The following is a 14,282-nucleotide window of genomic DNA, read 5'->3' on the forward strand; positions in this document are numbered from 1 at the left end:
TTAAAAAGCATACACACCACTAATAACACAGAAGTAGAGATGGAAGATGGCTGCAGGGAGAGGAGGAGCGTAGTAGACAAGGGAAAAGTTGTCTGGGGGGAAATGGTCACCATCAAGACAGTGAAAAGACAACCACAGAGTAGGAGAAAAGTTTTGCAAATTGTGTATCTGTAAGGGGCTTTTGTTCAGAATATATAAAGAATTCTTCCAACTCGATAGAAAAAAGACACATAACCCAATTAAAGAATGGGCAAAGGATCTGAATAGACATTTCTCCAGGGAAGACATACAAATAAATGTCCAATAAGCACATGAAAAGATGCTGGACATCATCAATCAGAAATATAAATCAAAACCATAATGAGATATACTAGGGTGAGTAGAATCAGAAATCAGACAATAGCAAGTGGTGAAGATGTGGAGAAATTGCAACCCTCATACACTGTTGATAGGATTATAAAATGGTGCATCCACTTTGGGAAACAGTTTGGCGATTCCTCAAAAAGTTAAACCTAAAGTCACCATATGACCCAGCAGTCCCACTTCTAGGTGTATACCCAAGGGGAAATGAAAAAACTTTCATCTACACAAAACTTACACACTAGTGCTTATAGCAGCATTATACATAATAGCTCAAATGTCCATCAGCAGATGAATGGATAAACAAATTGTGGCATAGCCATACAATGGAATATCATTTGGCCGTAGAGAGGAATGTAGTACCAGTATATGCGTTAACAGGGATTCACCTTGAAAACATTATGCAAAGTGAAAGATGCTAGTCACAAGACCACCCATTATATGATTCCATTCATGTGAAATGTCCAGAATAGGAAAATTATACATAAGGACAGAAAATAGATTAGTGGTTGCCTAGGTTTGGGTGTGAGGGGCTGATAACTAAGGGGTAATGAAAATGTTCTAAAATTGACTGTCGTCATGATTGCATATATCTGAATATACTACAAACCACTGAATTGTGTACTTTAAATTGGTGAGTTGTGTGGGAGTTGAACTATTTCTCAAAGCTTTAAAAAAAATAGTCCAGCAGGAAATGGCCACCAGGGGCACTTGTGCCTAAGAAGGCAATGGTGACTGAAAAATACTGTATGGATTTAGCATTGTGGCAGTTACTGCTGAAGCTGGACCAGGTTGAGGAAGGAGTGAGAAGTGAGGACGGCTTGATTTTTGAGAAGTTTGGCTGTGAAAGGCAGAAGAGGGCAGTATCTAGAGAAACATCAGGGGGGAATTATTTTTAAGATGAAAGACACCAAAGAAGTTGTAAACACAGATAGGAAAGATCCCTTGAAGAGGGAGATATTGAAGACATAAATGAGGAGGGTCTGTGGCCTGAAGGACTGGCCTGACCTGGGAAGAGGGCAACCCCGCTGCTGTAATTGGAGGAGAAGGGGAGGTACAGAGGTATTCCAATGGGGCTGGGAGGGTGATGGCAGGAGATTGGAGAGTTTTATTTACCCTGTGCTGGCTTTAATCTTCTGGGGGAATAAAGAGGGGTGGTGGTAAGCCAGAAATTTGAGGCCAGTGGAAAGGGTGTGAAGTAGTCATTGCAGAGAATGAGAGAGCAACTAACACTAAGCCTTGGTAAGAGTGCCAGTCAGGGCTAACCATCTGGCTGAGATGGCCTCTGGTGAGGAGAGAGTGAGAAACAGTGTGAGCAAAAGCCTGGGGACGGGAGTGCCAAGACCTGTCCTTTCCTACCCCGAGGCTCTAGACTCGGTGAAAGAAGCAGTGACTTCTTTCCATCGAGGAATCCCAGGGATCTTCTAGAACTGCACTGTCCATATAGAAGCTACCAGCTGCATATGGCTATTTATTTATTGACGTATAGCCAGTTTACAATATTGTGTTAATTTCTGGTGTACAGCATAGTGATCCAGTTACATATATACCTTTTCATATTCTTTTTCATTATAGGCTATTACATTTATTGAATATAGTTCTCTATACAGTAGGACCTTGTTGTTTATCTACTTTACATATAGTAGTTAGTATCTGCAAATTCCAAACTCCTGATTTACCCCTCCCCACCCCTTTTTCCGCCTGGTAACCATGTTTGTTTTCGATGTCTGTGAGTCTGTTGCTGTTTTGTAAATAAGTTCATTTGTCTAATATTTTTGATTCCACATGCAAGTGATTCTATATGGTATTTTTCTTTCTCTTTTTGGCTTACTTCACTTGATATGATAAACTCCAGATCCATCCAGTGCATGTGACCATTTAAACTGAAAATTCATACCACTATATATAAAACAGATAAACAACAAGGATTTACTATATACTGTAGGGAACTACATTCAATATCTTGTAATAACCTAAATGGAGAAGAACTGGAAAATATATATATACATATATATGTAGCTGAATCACCTTGCTGACTTGAAACTAACACAATATTGTAAATCAGCTATACTTAAATAAAAAAAATTATTTATAATTCAGTTTTTCAGTTGCACCAGCCACATTTCAAATTCTCAGTAGCCACGTGTGGCTGGTGGCTACCATATTGGAAAGCACAAAATAAACATTTTCATCATTGCAGAAAGTTCTCCTGGATAGCACTGTTCTAGAAAAGTGATTCTTTTCAAACTATTTGGTCTAAGGACCCCTCTACACTCTTAAAAATTGAAGACTCCAAAGAGATTTTTTTTCTCCCCAAAGAGCTTTGGTTCATATGGGTTACACCTATTGACATTTACTGTCATATAAATTAGAACTGAAAGTTTTAGACATTTATTTAATTCATTTAAAATAACAATAAACCTATTACATATTAACAGATTTTATGAAAAATAATTATATATTTTCCAGAACAGAAAAAATAGTAAAAGAATGGCATTGTTCTTCATTTTTGCAAATCTGTAATGTCTAACTTAATAGAAGGCAGCTGGATTCTCATTATCTGCTTCTGTATTCAATCTGTCATGTTATCACATGTCTCTGGAAAATGCCACTATATACTCTTGAGAGAATGAGAGTTAAAAAGGCAAATAATGTCTTAGTGGTATTATGGAAACAGTTTTGACCCTATGGATTCCTTGAAAGGATCTCAGGGTCTCTGAACCACCCTTGGAACCACTGTTTTAGAACGGCCTCTACTTGGAGTGAAGAAACTTGTCCCTGAGGAACTGAGTGATTTGTCTAAAGTCACATAGTAAATAAGTTGTATTGGGACTATCAACCTTCTGCCTTCTGGTCTGAGGCTTTTTCCAGTACCCTTGGCTGGGCTAGGATGGGCCCAGCTGGGCTTTTGGGAGTGTGGCCTAGGCTTCTTGGCTACAGAGCCCCTGGCATGTTGCCCTATAAATAAACCCATTGTGTCTGTGTCAGAGCCCCTTCCCTCTCCCCACCCCCAGCAGCTGCTTTTATTATTGTTGGGTTATGCTGTGGACAGGGAACATGAAGAATCAGGGGAGGAGAGATAAGAGGTGTTGAAATCTGTAGGCCTTTTGGACTTGTAACATTACTGCCCTTCCCTCCTGCGCTGCCTAGAAGGGCAGGGACTGATCTTACTATCAGTTCAAAAGAACCTACACCACGGTCTGGAGGCTCTTGGAGTGCCTCTAAAGAGGAAGTTGGAGGAGGGATGTAGTGGGCCCCTTCCCCATGGACACAGGCCTCTCAGAAGGGCTATTGTGTTGTGGGGCCAGTTGTCAGGAGGAGGGAAGGAAATTCTTGTCTGCCTCTTTCCCTGAGGAGGGAGGAGACCATTTGGAATACTTAGGGCTAAAAGGTGCCTTAGGCAAGATTAAGGTGGCCACTTTCAGGCTAGGAATGCCCTGGCGCCTCAGTCCTTATTTTCTTCTCCACACCCCACCCCGGCCCAGGGCTGATCTTGTCTGGAAAGGAGTGTTTGCTGTGGGTGCAGAAGTTGCTGTTTACAAGTGGACTCTTGGGTGTGACGGAGATTCCAGAAAGCAGCTGGGGGGTGGGGGGAGCAGAGGGAGAAACGGTTGGTGTTACGGATGATTCTGTTATTAAAGTGAGCTCGGTCTTTGCCTTCCCACAGCTGCCCACCCCTCCCCCATCTCCTGGCCCCTAGCTTTACTCCCTAGAGGACTCTGGGGGGAACAGCTGGTGAGTGAGGGGCTCCTCAGGGCCCGGAGTCCTTGGCTAAGGGCCAGAGTAAGGGAGCCTGGAGGACAGGCTTGCTGCCATCTCTCTGGCCCTATCCTCCCAGGCCTGGACTCTGAGTTTAGGGTGGGGTCTTGCCTGTGCCCTGGCTAGGGAGGGGGTGGGAGCAGCAGGCTCCACTCCTTTGATCTCGCCGACTGAAAGGCCAGGACAAGCCGATCTCTTCTGGGCCCCTGCATGACTGACTAGGCTGTAGAGATAGTGGTCACCTGGATTCACTAAGTGATTGGGCTGAACCAGCCTCGTCCCTGTCCCCTGTTACCCAGAGACCCCTGAGCAGCTGTTCCCTCTTCCCTGTCTCCTCTGAAGGAGGGCCAGAGAGGCTCTGCTCTGCCTCCCTTCCTCTCCCTCCCGCCCCTCAGCACTGAGGTCACCTCCCTCTGAATCAGGCCTTTGTCGGGGGCGGGGTTGCCCGTTGGCAGTTCTGGCGGGAGAAGCCTCCCGCTTCAAGTTCTGAGCTCCCACCCACTGCAGCTCCATCCCTACTCAGCCTGGCCAGCATCATGTGTTCCAGACCCACATCCAACATCCGGGATATGTTGTGGGACCACCAGAAGAATGTTTGAAACCAGGCCCATCCTGAAAAGCCCAGGCCAGGGGTTTTCCTGGGTCCAGGGTGGGGCTGAACACAGAAGACGTGAGTAGTAGTTGAGGGGCCTGAGGAAAGAGGAGGATGCGCAGCCCCTGGGGAGAGGGGCCTCACTGATACCCAGCAGGGACAGCTGCTGGGGAACACTCGGGTGTTTTTTTTTTTCCTCATGAGATTTATGTCTAAAACCCAGACTCTGAAGGGCCAAATTCATAATTGGGCTCAGATTGGGAGCTGGAGGTGGTATTATCTCTCTGGATTTTAATATTCCCTAGAGGAGGGTAAAGATACAGGAAGTTTTTTTCTTCACCATAGAAATCTTGAGCTCAAACTCACCCTACTCACAGTGGCCCTCCTCCCTAGCGCCGAGTTTAAATGCAGGCCTCTTCCAAGTGACTCAACAATCCGGGCTGACGGCTTCCTGCCCCCTGCCTGTGGCCCTGCAAACAGAGAGGGCCGGTCATCCTGAGTTGGCCAGACCACTCACTTCAGCTGAGGGCAGAAAACTTCTCCCCAAAATGGAGCTGAGTCACAGCCTCCCTTCAGCCAGCACTCCTGGAACCTCTCCTGGGCCCGCTCATGATACACAGCCTGACCCACATGACAGAGCTGTTGCTCTTGGGCGGCTTGTCACTTGGAGGGTCACCTTCAGGTCACAGTGGGGCTCAGGCTTTCCCTGTCCTGTGATCCTCAGGGGCTCAGATCAGGAGGGTGGCAGCAGTTGGCTTTTGGGGGTGTATTGGGTCCCTGCCCTCCTCAACATGCACAAAACCACACATATATCCTGCACAGCCAGCCCCTGCAATCTGGGCCTCAAGCCTACCCTGGATACTTTTTTTTTTTAATTTCTGTTTTTTTAGGAAAAGATATTCTCCTGAACCACCTTCACCCTTAGTTTAGTTTTTGTTGTTGTATAATGAACACAAAGATTTGGGGTTTCTCCTGCTTTAATCCTTCCCTTTTTTGGCTCCCGGATGCTGCCCTATTCATCCCAGTCCCTTCCTTCACCCTCCCAGTGTTTTTTCTCACACTCCCCAAGATGCGCCCCTACCCCGCCCTTCTAGTCCTGGAGGTGTCCACCTGGAAATAACGCTGGTGATCTGTGGGCGCAGGCCTTGCCTACAGCAGTGGGAGCCTCCGCCTAGCAAGAGGATGGTAGCCCCGAGATGAGCGTTGTGGGGTGGGCTGGAACTGGTCCAGTGGTGAGGTAACTCGAGGCCTTTCTTGGTTTTAACCCCTATTTGTGTTTGTGGGAGGGAGTATTTTTCTTGAATTTTTTTTGTTTTTTTTCTAGGCCTGTGCATTTCTAAATATACCGAGCAAGATAATGTTATGAGCAAATGAAGTTATACTTGATACATTTTTATGATGTTAAAATAACAAAGGACTTTGGATTGTGGTCAAGTGTTAAAAATAAATATTACACAGTTTTCCCTTTTTACCAAGTTTTTCAGAAGCCCCCTTCCCACTGTTGTGCACACATCTCCCCACTCCCCAGAAGAAGCATTCTCTCCTTCATTGTTACCCTTTCTCTTTCTGGGGTATCTGGCAGAGAAGAATGAAGGCTGGCAGGGAGGGGATTGGAGAGGAGGTGGCCCCTGAGGGGCAGGTGGTGGGACAGCACCTCAGATCATCAGGAGCCCCTCCTGTTAGGACCCCAGGGTGAGAGGCTTGGGACTCAGGGTCAGCTTGCAGGTGAACAGTTGGAGTAGCAGCAGGCTCTGAAATGTGAAAAACCTCCACTTATTGAGTCCCTGCAAGACACTCTACATGCATTATTTCACTTCATCCTCCAACAACCCTTTGGGCTAAGTATTCTTATCCTCGTTAAACAGGTGAGGAAACGAATTTTGCATAGTCAGATTCTAATCCAGATCTATCCAACCGCAAAGCTCCAGGAGCACTGGGACTAACTGTACAGAGATGCAGTACAATATGTGTGTAGAGAGGCCACAGAGGAAGGGGTCATCCAGGCCTGTCCAGCATGCTTTGTGAACCAGCCATATGATTTGGGCAGCATCCTATGCCTCTGGAGCCTGCTTCCTCACCCAGGCTGGCACTCCCCTTAAAAGGTCGATAGGAGAGTCAGATGCACTCAATGGTACATGGAAAGTGCCAGCACACAGCACGCACTCTGGGTGTGTGGGTGTAGCTTCCTGTGCCTCACTTTCTTCATCTCAAATATAGGTGTTGATAGTAGCATTTAATTCCCTTTGTGGCAGTGAGGATTAAAGATGACAGTGTGTATTGTGGAAGGACTGAGTTGCTTTTCATTCCTATCTGGCTGAGAGCTGAGGAGGACCCTTGCTCTGGCTCTTTCCTCTGCCTGGAATGCTTTTCCCACTTCAGGATTCCATCCAGCCTTCATTCAGGTCCATACCTTGCTATCACCTCTCAGTGCCTTCTCCGGGCCTGATGTATGTTCATTGGTTTATCTTATACTACCTGCCTCCCCCAGTAGAATGAAAGCTTCATCATTTTGGCTTGTTCATCCCTGGGGCCCAGGATGCCATGCAGCAGGAGCCCAGTAAATGCTGGTGGAATGCGCAGCTGACATTGTCTCTCTCTCTCTCTCTCTGTCTCCACAGGCAAGGTGACCATTCTGGCTGCTAGAGTGCGTGTGCCAGCCTGGGTGAGGAAGCAGAGACAGGTGAGGGGCTTTGGAGCCCATGTGTGCTGGTGGTGGGGGCTGGAGGAGGAGGGCTGGGGGTGGGAGAGGCAGCCCCTCTGCCCCACTGAGGGGAGAACGTTCAGGTGCCTGGTTCATGAGCTGCCGAGGGCTCCTCGCTTCCTTGATCCGAAATTGCTAACTAACTAAGCCCCTTTTGTGGGAGCTTCACTGAGTCAGGGAGGCAAGTAGTTGGTAGACTGGGGGCCTCCACCCTTTCACATTAGGAAGGGCTTCCCATCTATTGGAAATTTGTACAATGTGTGTGCAGAGGAAGGAAATGAGTACTTCTCTCTAGCTGAGAAATTGAAACTTAAATGGAAGATGAAGACTAGTCAGATAAGCCAGGAACTGTGGCAACAGTTTGAGGTGAGGGGGATCACATAACACGATCCACGTCAGAACCTTGGCTCTGTTGTGTTCAGTGACAAACTAGTCTGTTCAGTCATCTGTCTCTGACACTCCAGGTATCACACCAAGAAGTGTGAGTCTAGACAGTGAAATAAAGACAATATCCTGCCCTCACAGTTTGATAGTCTGGGGGGACAGTTACAGAACCAGGCAGGAGTGGTTCCTGATCCAGCCTTAGAGCCAGGGCCCTGAAGAATGAATAGGAAGGAGCTGGCCAGGTGGAAGCGGGGTGGGTATCAAGACACCCTGCAGAGGGCCCGGCGTGCACAAAGAGGCTTGTCCCCTGGGGCCTCGTGGAAGATGGGATCCTTGGAGGCATGCAGGCCGCCTCCTACTCTCTGCAGGAGGATACAGGGTGCCAATTTGAGGTCAACCTCAGTGGAGAATTCAGGTTTCTTGGCTTCTGGCCAGTTCTGTGTGACCCATGATAGGGTGAGGGCAATTATAGGGGTTTTTAAAACAATGGTCTCTGTTCTTGAGATGGGAAGAGTCTCTGTGTGTCTGTCCCTTGAGCAGGAGTCTTAGCCTGACCCTGAGTTGTTACAGTGTCTTTGGCACATCGGTCACACTGCTGCAAACTCTGAGAACACTGACAAGTTTCATCTCTGTCCTCGCTCACCTCCTTGTGCCCTGGAGTAGCCTGCCAGGGCTTCTCTCACTTGTCCCCAGGGCCTGATGTCGGAGGCCATGGACCAGCCTGCTGGGAGTCCTGGAAACGTGAAGCCAGGAGAGGGTGGTGATGGCAGCATGGAGCCGGGTACCTGCCAAGAGCTCCTGCACCGGCTGCGGGAGCTGGAGGTGGGGCACAGGCCAGGACAGGGGCAACAGTGCTGGCCAGAGCTCTGGGGGGCTTGGTATGGGTTCTGGGTGTGGGTGGACCCTCCTCTTAGCCCGCTTTGCCAAGCTGGAGCAGAGCTGAATGTTTCTTTAGCAGAGCCCCTCTGAGAAGCCGTTTCCTTGCTCTTAGCGATCCAGCCCGAGTGCCAGCTCAGGACAAGAGGCATGCACAAGGGTGGGGCTGTCCTAACCCCCAAAGTGTCTTTCTTCTTTACCCTGTTTCTCCCCTGCTTTCATGCCCATGCACCTCTAGGCAAGGTATGGGTCACAGAGGCCACAGGAAGAAGACTCTCAGGAGTTGAGCGACGAGGATATGGATCCCTTTACCACACTCTTAAGACACTGCCCCCTCTCCCTCCAGCCTCCTCTGCCTTCTTCCCAGGGAAATAAGGGTTACTTTCAGCACCTCCCACATTATGTCCTCCTGGCCAGCCTCTCCAACCTCATTGACTGAAGCTGGGGTAACAAAAAAACAGCCATCTCAGCTCTGCCTTCTTGATGCCCTTGGTCTATCTTTGCAGGCCTCTCCCTGGCAGAAACAGACCAGAGCCAAGAGCTGGGACAGGGATGTAGCTAGTAGACTCCTTGCCTCCCCTTTCCCAAGAGGAGTTTGCACTGGGGAAGGATGATCCCTTAGCTTCCTATTTGCCCTCCCCATCCCTTCTGCAGGCAGAGAACTCGGCACTTGCCCAGGCCAACGAAAACCAGCGGGAGACGTACGAGCGCTGTCTGGATGAGGTCTGTGGGACTGAAGTTTGGGTTGCAGGGAGGATTGCTTGTCTGCTCCAGGCAGAGGCTGGGTTGGCTGACAGCGCTTCCTCAGCTCTGCCTCGGGGCTTTCTGTCCCCAGGTGGCCAATCACGTGGTACAGGCGCTGCTGAACCAAAAGGTAAAAGTCCACAGGAGACATTCTCACCCGTGGGCCCAGACACCCTGGGAGGAGGCCCTGGGTACAGTAGGGGAAGACCTTCCTGGGACCCCCTGAGCCTGCTCAGCCAGGGCATAGAGGAGGGAGCTGGTGGAAATGGCTTCTTGGTCCTCCCAACTAAGTCCCCTTTCTCTGTTTTGGGCAGTCCATACTGTTCTACCTGGAGCCAGGGGTGAGCTAGGTCAGGCCAGGTCTCTGAACTATGATAAATTTGATTTGGACTTGAATCCTTCCATTTTCCTGGCCCCAGCTAGTTTCTCCAGGTTGTTATGGCCCTGATAGTAATGTTGCAAAAACTATGGGTAACTTTTTGACACACGGGCCACTCTGACCCCCAGGTCTTCCTCTGCCTTTAATGGGCCCTTCTTTGACTTGTGGTTTCCAAGAGGCAGGGGCTTGGCTCCAGGGATAGGAAAGTTGTCAAAGAGAATGGAATTACCTCCGACCATGGGTGGTAGACTTTAGAAAATTTACCCTGCAAGATGTGATAGCCATAAATGTGGGCAAGCTCAGCTCCCTCATAGAAGAAGGTTGCAAGAAAAGGGCATGCCCAGCAGGAGTGCCCGCTGCTCTGATGAAAGCGACTGTGCTCATGTACTCTCCCTCTCCCCACCATCCCCTCCTTCCGCTGCCTTCTGGGCGGGCCGCAGGACCTGCGGGAGGAGTGCATCAAGCTGAAGAAGAGGGTGTTTGACCTGGAACGGCAGAACCAGATGCTGAGCGCCCTATTTCAGCAGAAACTCCAGCTCACGGCAGGCTCCCTCCCTCAGGTGGGCACAAGTGATTCTCCGTCCTTCCTCATATCTCAGCTTCCTGCCTCCTACTAGCCCCATCATCATTATCATCCTCTTTCCTCCCAGAACCCTACAGAAGCAGGCCATCAGCCATTCCCCTCCATGCTGGGGGCTGTGGCCATCCAGGGCAGTCCCACTTAGCCTGATAGATCTGAGCCTTAGATGGGGGAAAACTTCCTGAGTCTCCTTAAGCTTTGCTGTCCCCCACCTCCCAGGTGCTCCCCGCCCAGCTGGATGGTATCCTTTTTTGTTGACAGAGAAGGTCCTTGCTTGCTCCGCCCTGTGTGGGGAGATGGGTGGAGGCTCAAAATGCAGTTATTTCAATCTCCCAAGGGGCCCCTTTGGCCACTGCCTTGCCTCTTCTTGGCCAGGGGCAGGGGTGGGGCGGGTGTAAGGCACCCAGTGCTTGGTGTCACAGAGAGGTCAGGAAAGGCACTTTACCCAGATGACTGTGTCACGCCTAGTTGCATATGTCCACCACTGACAACAGCATGGCTACAGATGCCGGTCCTTGCTTCTAGCCCTGACACCTGCCTGACTCAGGAGAAGCAGGAGGCTATTGGGAGGGAATCCTGGGCTCAGTTAAGATGTCCTTTGGGGTCCACTCTGTCAGGAAGCCCCAAGGGTAGGGTGACACCTGGGGGGATCAGGAGCAGCTCTAGGTTCCCAAGGTGAACAGTGGGTTCTGAGGTCAGCCAGCACACCCCCAACCCCACCCCCATCTTGACGAGAAACACCTTTATGTGTGTGCATCTGAATTTGTGTGTCTGGAATGCAAACCAGGCAGCTCTTGGCCCCCAGACCCTGAGTAGGAAGCCCTCAGCTCCCTGGGAAGCCTGACCCCTGGCAGAGGAACGCTCTCACCACCATGGCCTTTTTACAGTCCCTGCCTCACTAGGCTGGTGCAGACCTGGGTGGATCAGCGGCCATGACTCGGCGGCTGCCCCTGCCCTGGGTCTGTCCCTGCCATAGGGTTTACCCAGGAATCCCCGGAGGCCTAACCACGCTGGCCAGGCTTGCCCCATCCATACCCTTCTCAGTGACTGATGATAACAAAGGTGTAGATCATCCATAAATCACTTCTTTTTTACTTAAATGAATTCTGGGACTTGAATTGGGATTTTTAAATGAATTTGGGGTTTTGGGGCAATAGATTTATCTTCCCCAGAAGTAACATGACATAATGGAAAGAACACGAAACTTGGCCTCAGATAAACTTGGGTTGGGTCCCTAACTTAGCTAATTCTTAGCTGTGTGACCTTGGGTAAATTATTTAACCATACAAACCACAGTTTTTCTCCTTATAAATGGGGATAAAAATACCTATAGTGCAGGTTGTTGTGAGGAATATCTAGTGCTTGGTTCACAGTCAGTAATTGGCAGCTAGTTATCATTATTAATCTTATTCCCAAGTTGTGCTTTGCTGGGATGGAAGCTCCATTGAAGCAAATGCTCATGAAGCTATTGTTGTGAGCAGTGCCTTTGCCAACACGTATGACATCAGACAGGGCTGTGGCCCATGCAGAACGAACGTAACCCCTGAGAGCTGGGCAGTAAGGCAGGGCACAGAGCGGGACAGTGCTGTCCAAGAGCCCAGAGGGGAGAGAGGCCGTCAGAGATGGGCTGGGGAGCAGTCCCTTGAAGAGGTGACGTCGGTCCTGGGCCCTAAAGGATGGGAGACTTAAAAAGAGTAGAGTAGGGATCAGGGAGAAGGGATTCCCTCTGGAAGGAATAGATCAGGGAATCCCAGGGAGCAAAGAGCTGTTCAGCTGGACTTGAGCAAAGGATATGTGAAGAGCAGTGAGCGAGGCAGAGCTGGGAATGGTGTCAAGGAAGAACCGTCCAGGATGCCGGCAGAGCAGTTCAGACTTCTCTCCAGAGGCCTTGGGCAGGCAGAGGCTTTGAGTGCAAAGATGCTTTAGATGAAAAAGAAAAAGATGCTTTAGGCTGCCTGCTGCACAGGAGATTGAAAAGCCACCCAGCCAGGTCAGGGAGACTGAAATGCTGAGCAGTGTCTAGGCCAGGGGTGTGAGGCTCTTTGGCTGAAAGAGCTGCTGCGGATGCACAGACCAGAGAGACGCCCCAGAGACAGGATTTAACAGCTGTGGAGAATGAGAGACATGGGAGAGTTAAAGCAGACTTGTCTCTAGTCAGGATGCCTAGGAGAAGGAAATGACACTCTCAGGGACTAAGAGAGAGGTGACCCATGGTTAAATACTACTTTTATGATTCTCAGAATAGAGGTTTCACATGCGACCAGTCAGGGGAGACAGAAGTGGTAACTCACGCCATCTTTTTTCTGCCTGTTCTGTTAGTCTCAGCCATCCTTGTGGGTGCTGGGTCACAGGTGGTCAGCACAGGAAGAGGCCTCAAGGCTCACCTTCTCTGTAATCAGGGAGGAGGCCCCACAGAAAAGTGGAGGGTCCTGGAGGCGTAGTGGACTCCCAGGTTAGATCTGCCCTGCCCCACCTCCCTGCCTCCTGGGCTTGCGTGCGCTTCTTCAGTGCCATGGTCTCCCAAGGCTCTTATGATCAAGTGGTGGGACAGTGGTGAAAGCCACACCTTGGGCCAGGAGACATCACTGAAGGAGCAGACTTGGAAGAACATTTCCCAACCCCTGGATGGGAAAGCATAGCTTCGTGAGTGAGTAGGGACCTGGGACAGACAGGACCTTTGCTAACCTCACCTCTCCCCTGCAGATCCCACTCACCCCACTCCAGCCACCATCAGAGCCACCAGCCTCCCCCTCCCTGAGCTCCGCCGAGGGACCAGCCACTTTGCTGCCATTGGGGCGCTGTGCTGGGCAGAGAGAGGTAGGAGGGCTGGGTACGGTGGTCTGTGGCTTCACTCGCTCCAGGCTCGTTAGTTTGTGCTTCACGGCTGTTTCCTCATGAGTCCCAGGGGAAAGGTTGCTTCTGGATGCAGATTCTTGTCCAGACTGGGTGTGAGCCCTCAGCTAGCTGTCAGCCTCATACCAAGAAAAATAGATCCCACCCCAAGTCACTGGCCTCACAACCAAAGGCATTAGTACTGCAGTAAGACTCATAATTAACACATCCTGAGCTCTTACTCTGTCTGGGCCAGGCACTGTGCTGAACACCTGGATCTCATTTATCTTTTTTTTTTTTTTGTAATTTTTGGCATAAATTTAATAATCATACACATATTTATTTATCCAGGCCCAGAACTATGATTATTTATTCATTCTTTTGCATATCTGGTTTCATTTACCTTATTTTATGAGATTAAATGTAATAACCATTCTGTTGTGCAGATGATACAATTAAGCTTAGAGAGTAAATAACTTGCTGAAAGTCACATGACTAGTTAAGCAGTGTACCTGGGACTTGAACCTACACAGTCTGGCTCCAGATCCCATGTAGTTAACCACAATACCAGACTGGACTGGGCCTAAGAAGGGGCTGGGCAAAAGCAGGAAAGAGCATGAGGTGGAGTCATTCCCAGTTTGCTTCTCTGTGGGGATCAGCTCCACAGGACAGCTGTCTGACCTGAGAAGGCCTGGGCTTGCCTTCAGTGACTGACTTAGGACTTGGCCACATCACATCTCCTTTTTAAGTCTCTGTGTTCTTTTTGGAGCCTGAAAAATGAACAGGCCTCCCTCTCCTGGGACAAACATAGATCTCAGGATTGTAGGTGGTCAGCCCTGCTGATCCAAACAGGGGTGGGAAGTGGCACTGGGATAACCAGGAAGGGAGGTAGGTGCCCACCTAACCCCCAGTGCACCAGGAGGAAGAGTTGGGGTAACCAGGGCTCAGAGACTCTTGAGGGAACTGAGCTGGACTATCCCAGAAGCTATCAATTCCTTCTGGGGACACCGACAAACCAGGCCAGCTGTGTGCCTGACATACTCAGTTATGCCCAGCTCAGGTCCCAGGACTGCAC

The 14,282-nt window shown here is 49.6% G+C and overlaps 1 protein-coding gene across 7 annotated transcripts in view; it reads left to right on the top strand.

The window, feature by feature from the left end:
* The window catches only part of NCKAP5L (NCK associated protein 5 like), a 47,212-nt gene that overhangs the window by 26,612 nt on the left and 6,318 nt on the right, over positions 1–14,282 (top strand). For 4 of the 7 annotated variants that reach the window (XM_074374897.1, XM_074374901.1, XM_074374895.1 and 1 more), the window contains 6 exons: positions 7,330–7,391; positions 8,460–8,618; positions 9,327–9,395; positions 9,508–9,546; positions 10,236–10,355; positions 13,079–13,192. In XM_074374897.1, the coding sequence (XP_074230998.1) occupies positions 8,496–8,618; positions 9,327–9,395; positions 9,508–9,546; positions 10,236–10,355; positions 13,079–13,192 (465 nt within the window). In that variant the 5' untranslated portion in view covers positions 7,330–7,391; positions 8,460–8,495. The remainder of the gene's footprint in view (positions 1–7,329; positions 7,392–8,459; positions 8,619–9,326; positions 9,396–9,507; positions 9,547–10,235; positions 10,356–13,078; positions 13,193–14,282) is intronic. The other 3 variants (XM_074374899.1, XM_074374896.1, XM_074374900.1) reach the window with 1 other exon arrangement.

This window comes from Camelus bactrianus, chromosome 12 (assembly GCF_048773025.1).
Source record: "Camelus bactrianus isolate YW-2024 breed Bactrian camel chromosome 12, ASM4877302v1, whole genome shotgun sequence".
NCBI lineage: Eukaryota > Metazoa > Chordata > Mammalia > Artiodactyla > Camelidae > Camelus > Camelus bactrianus.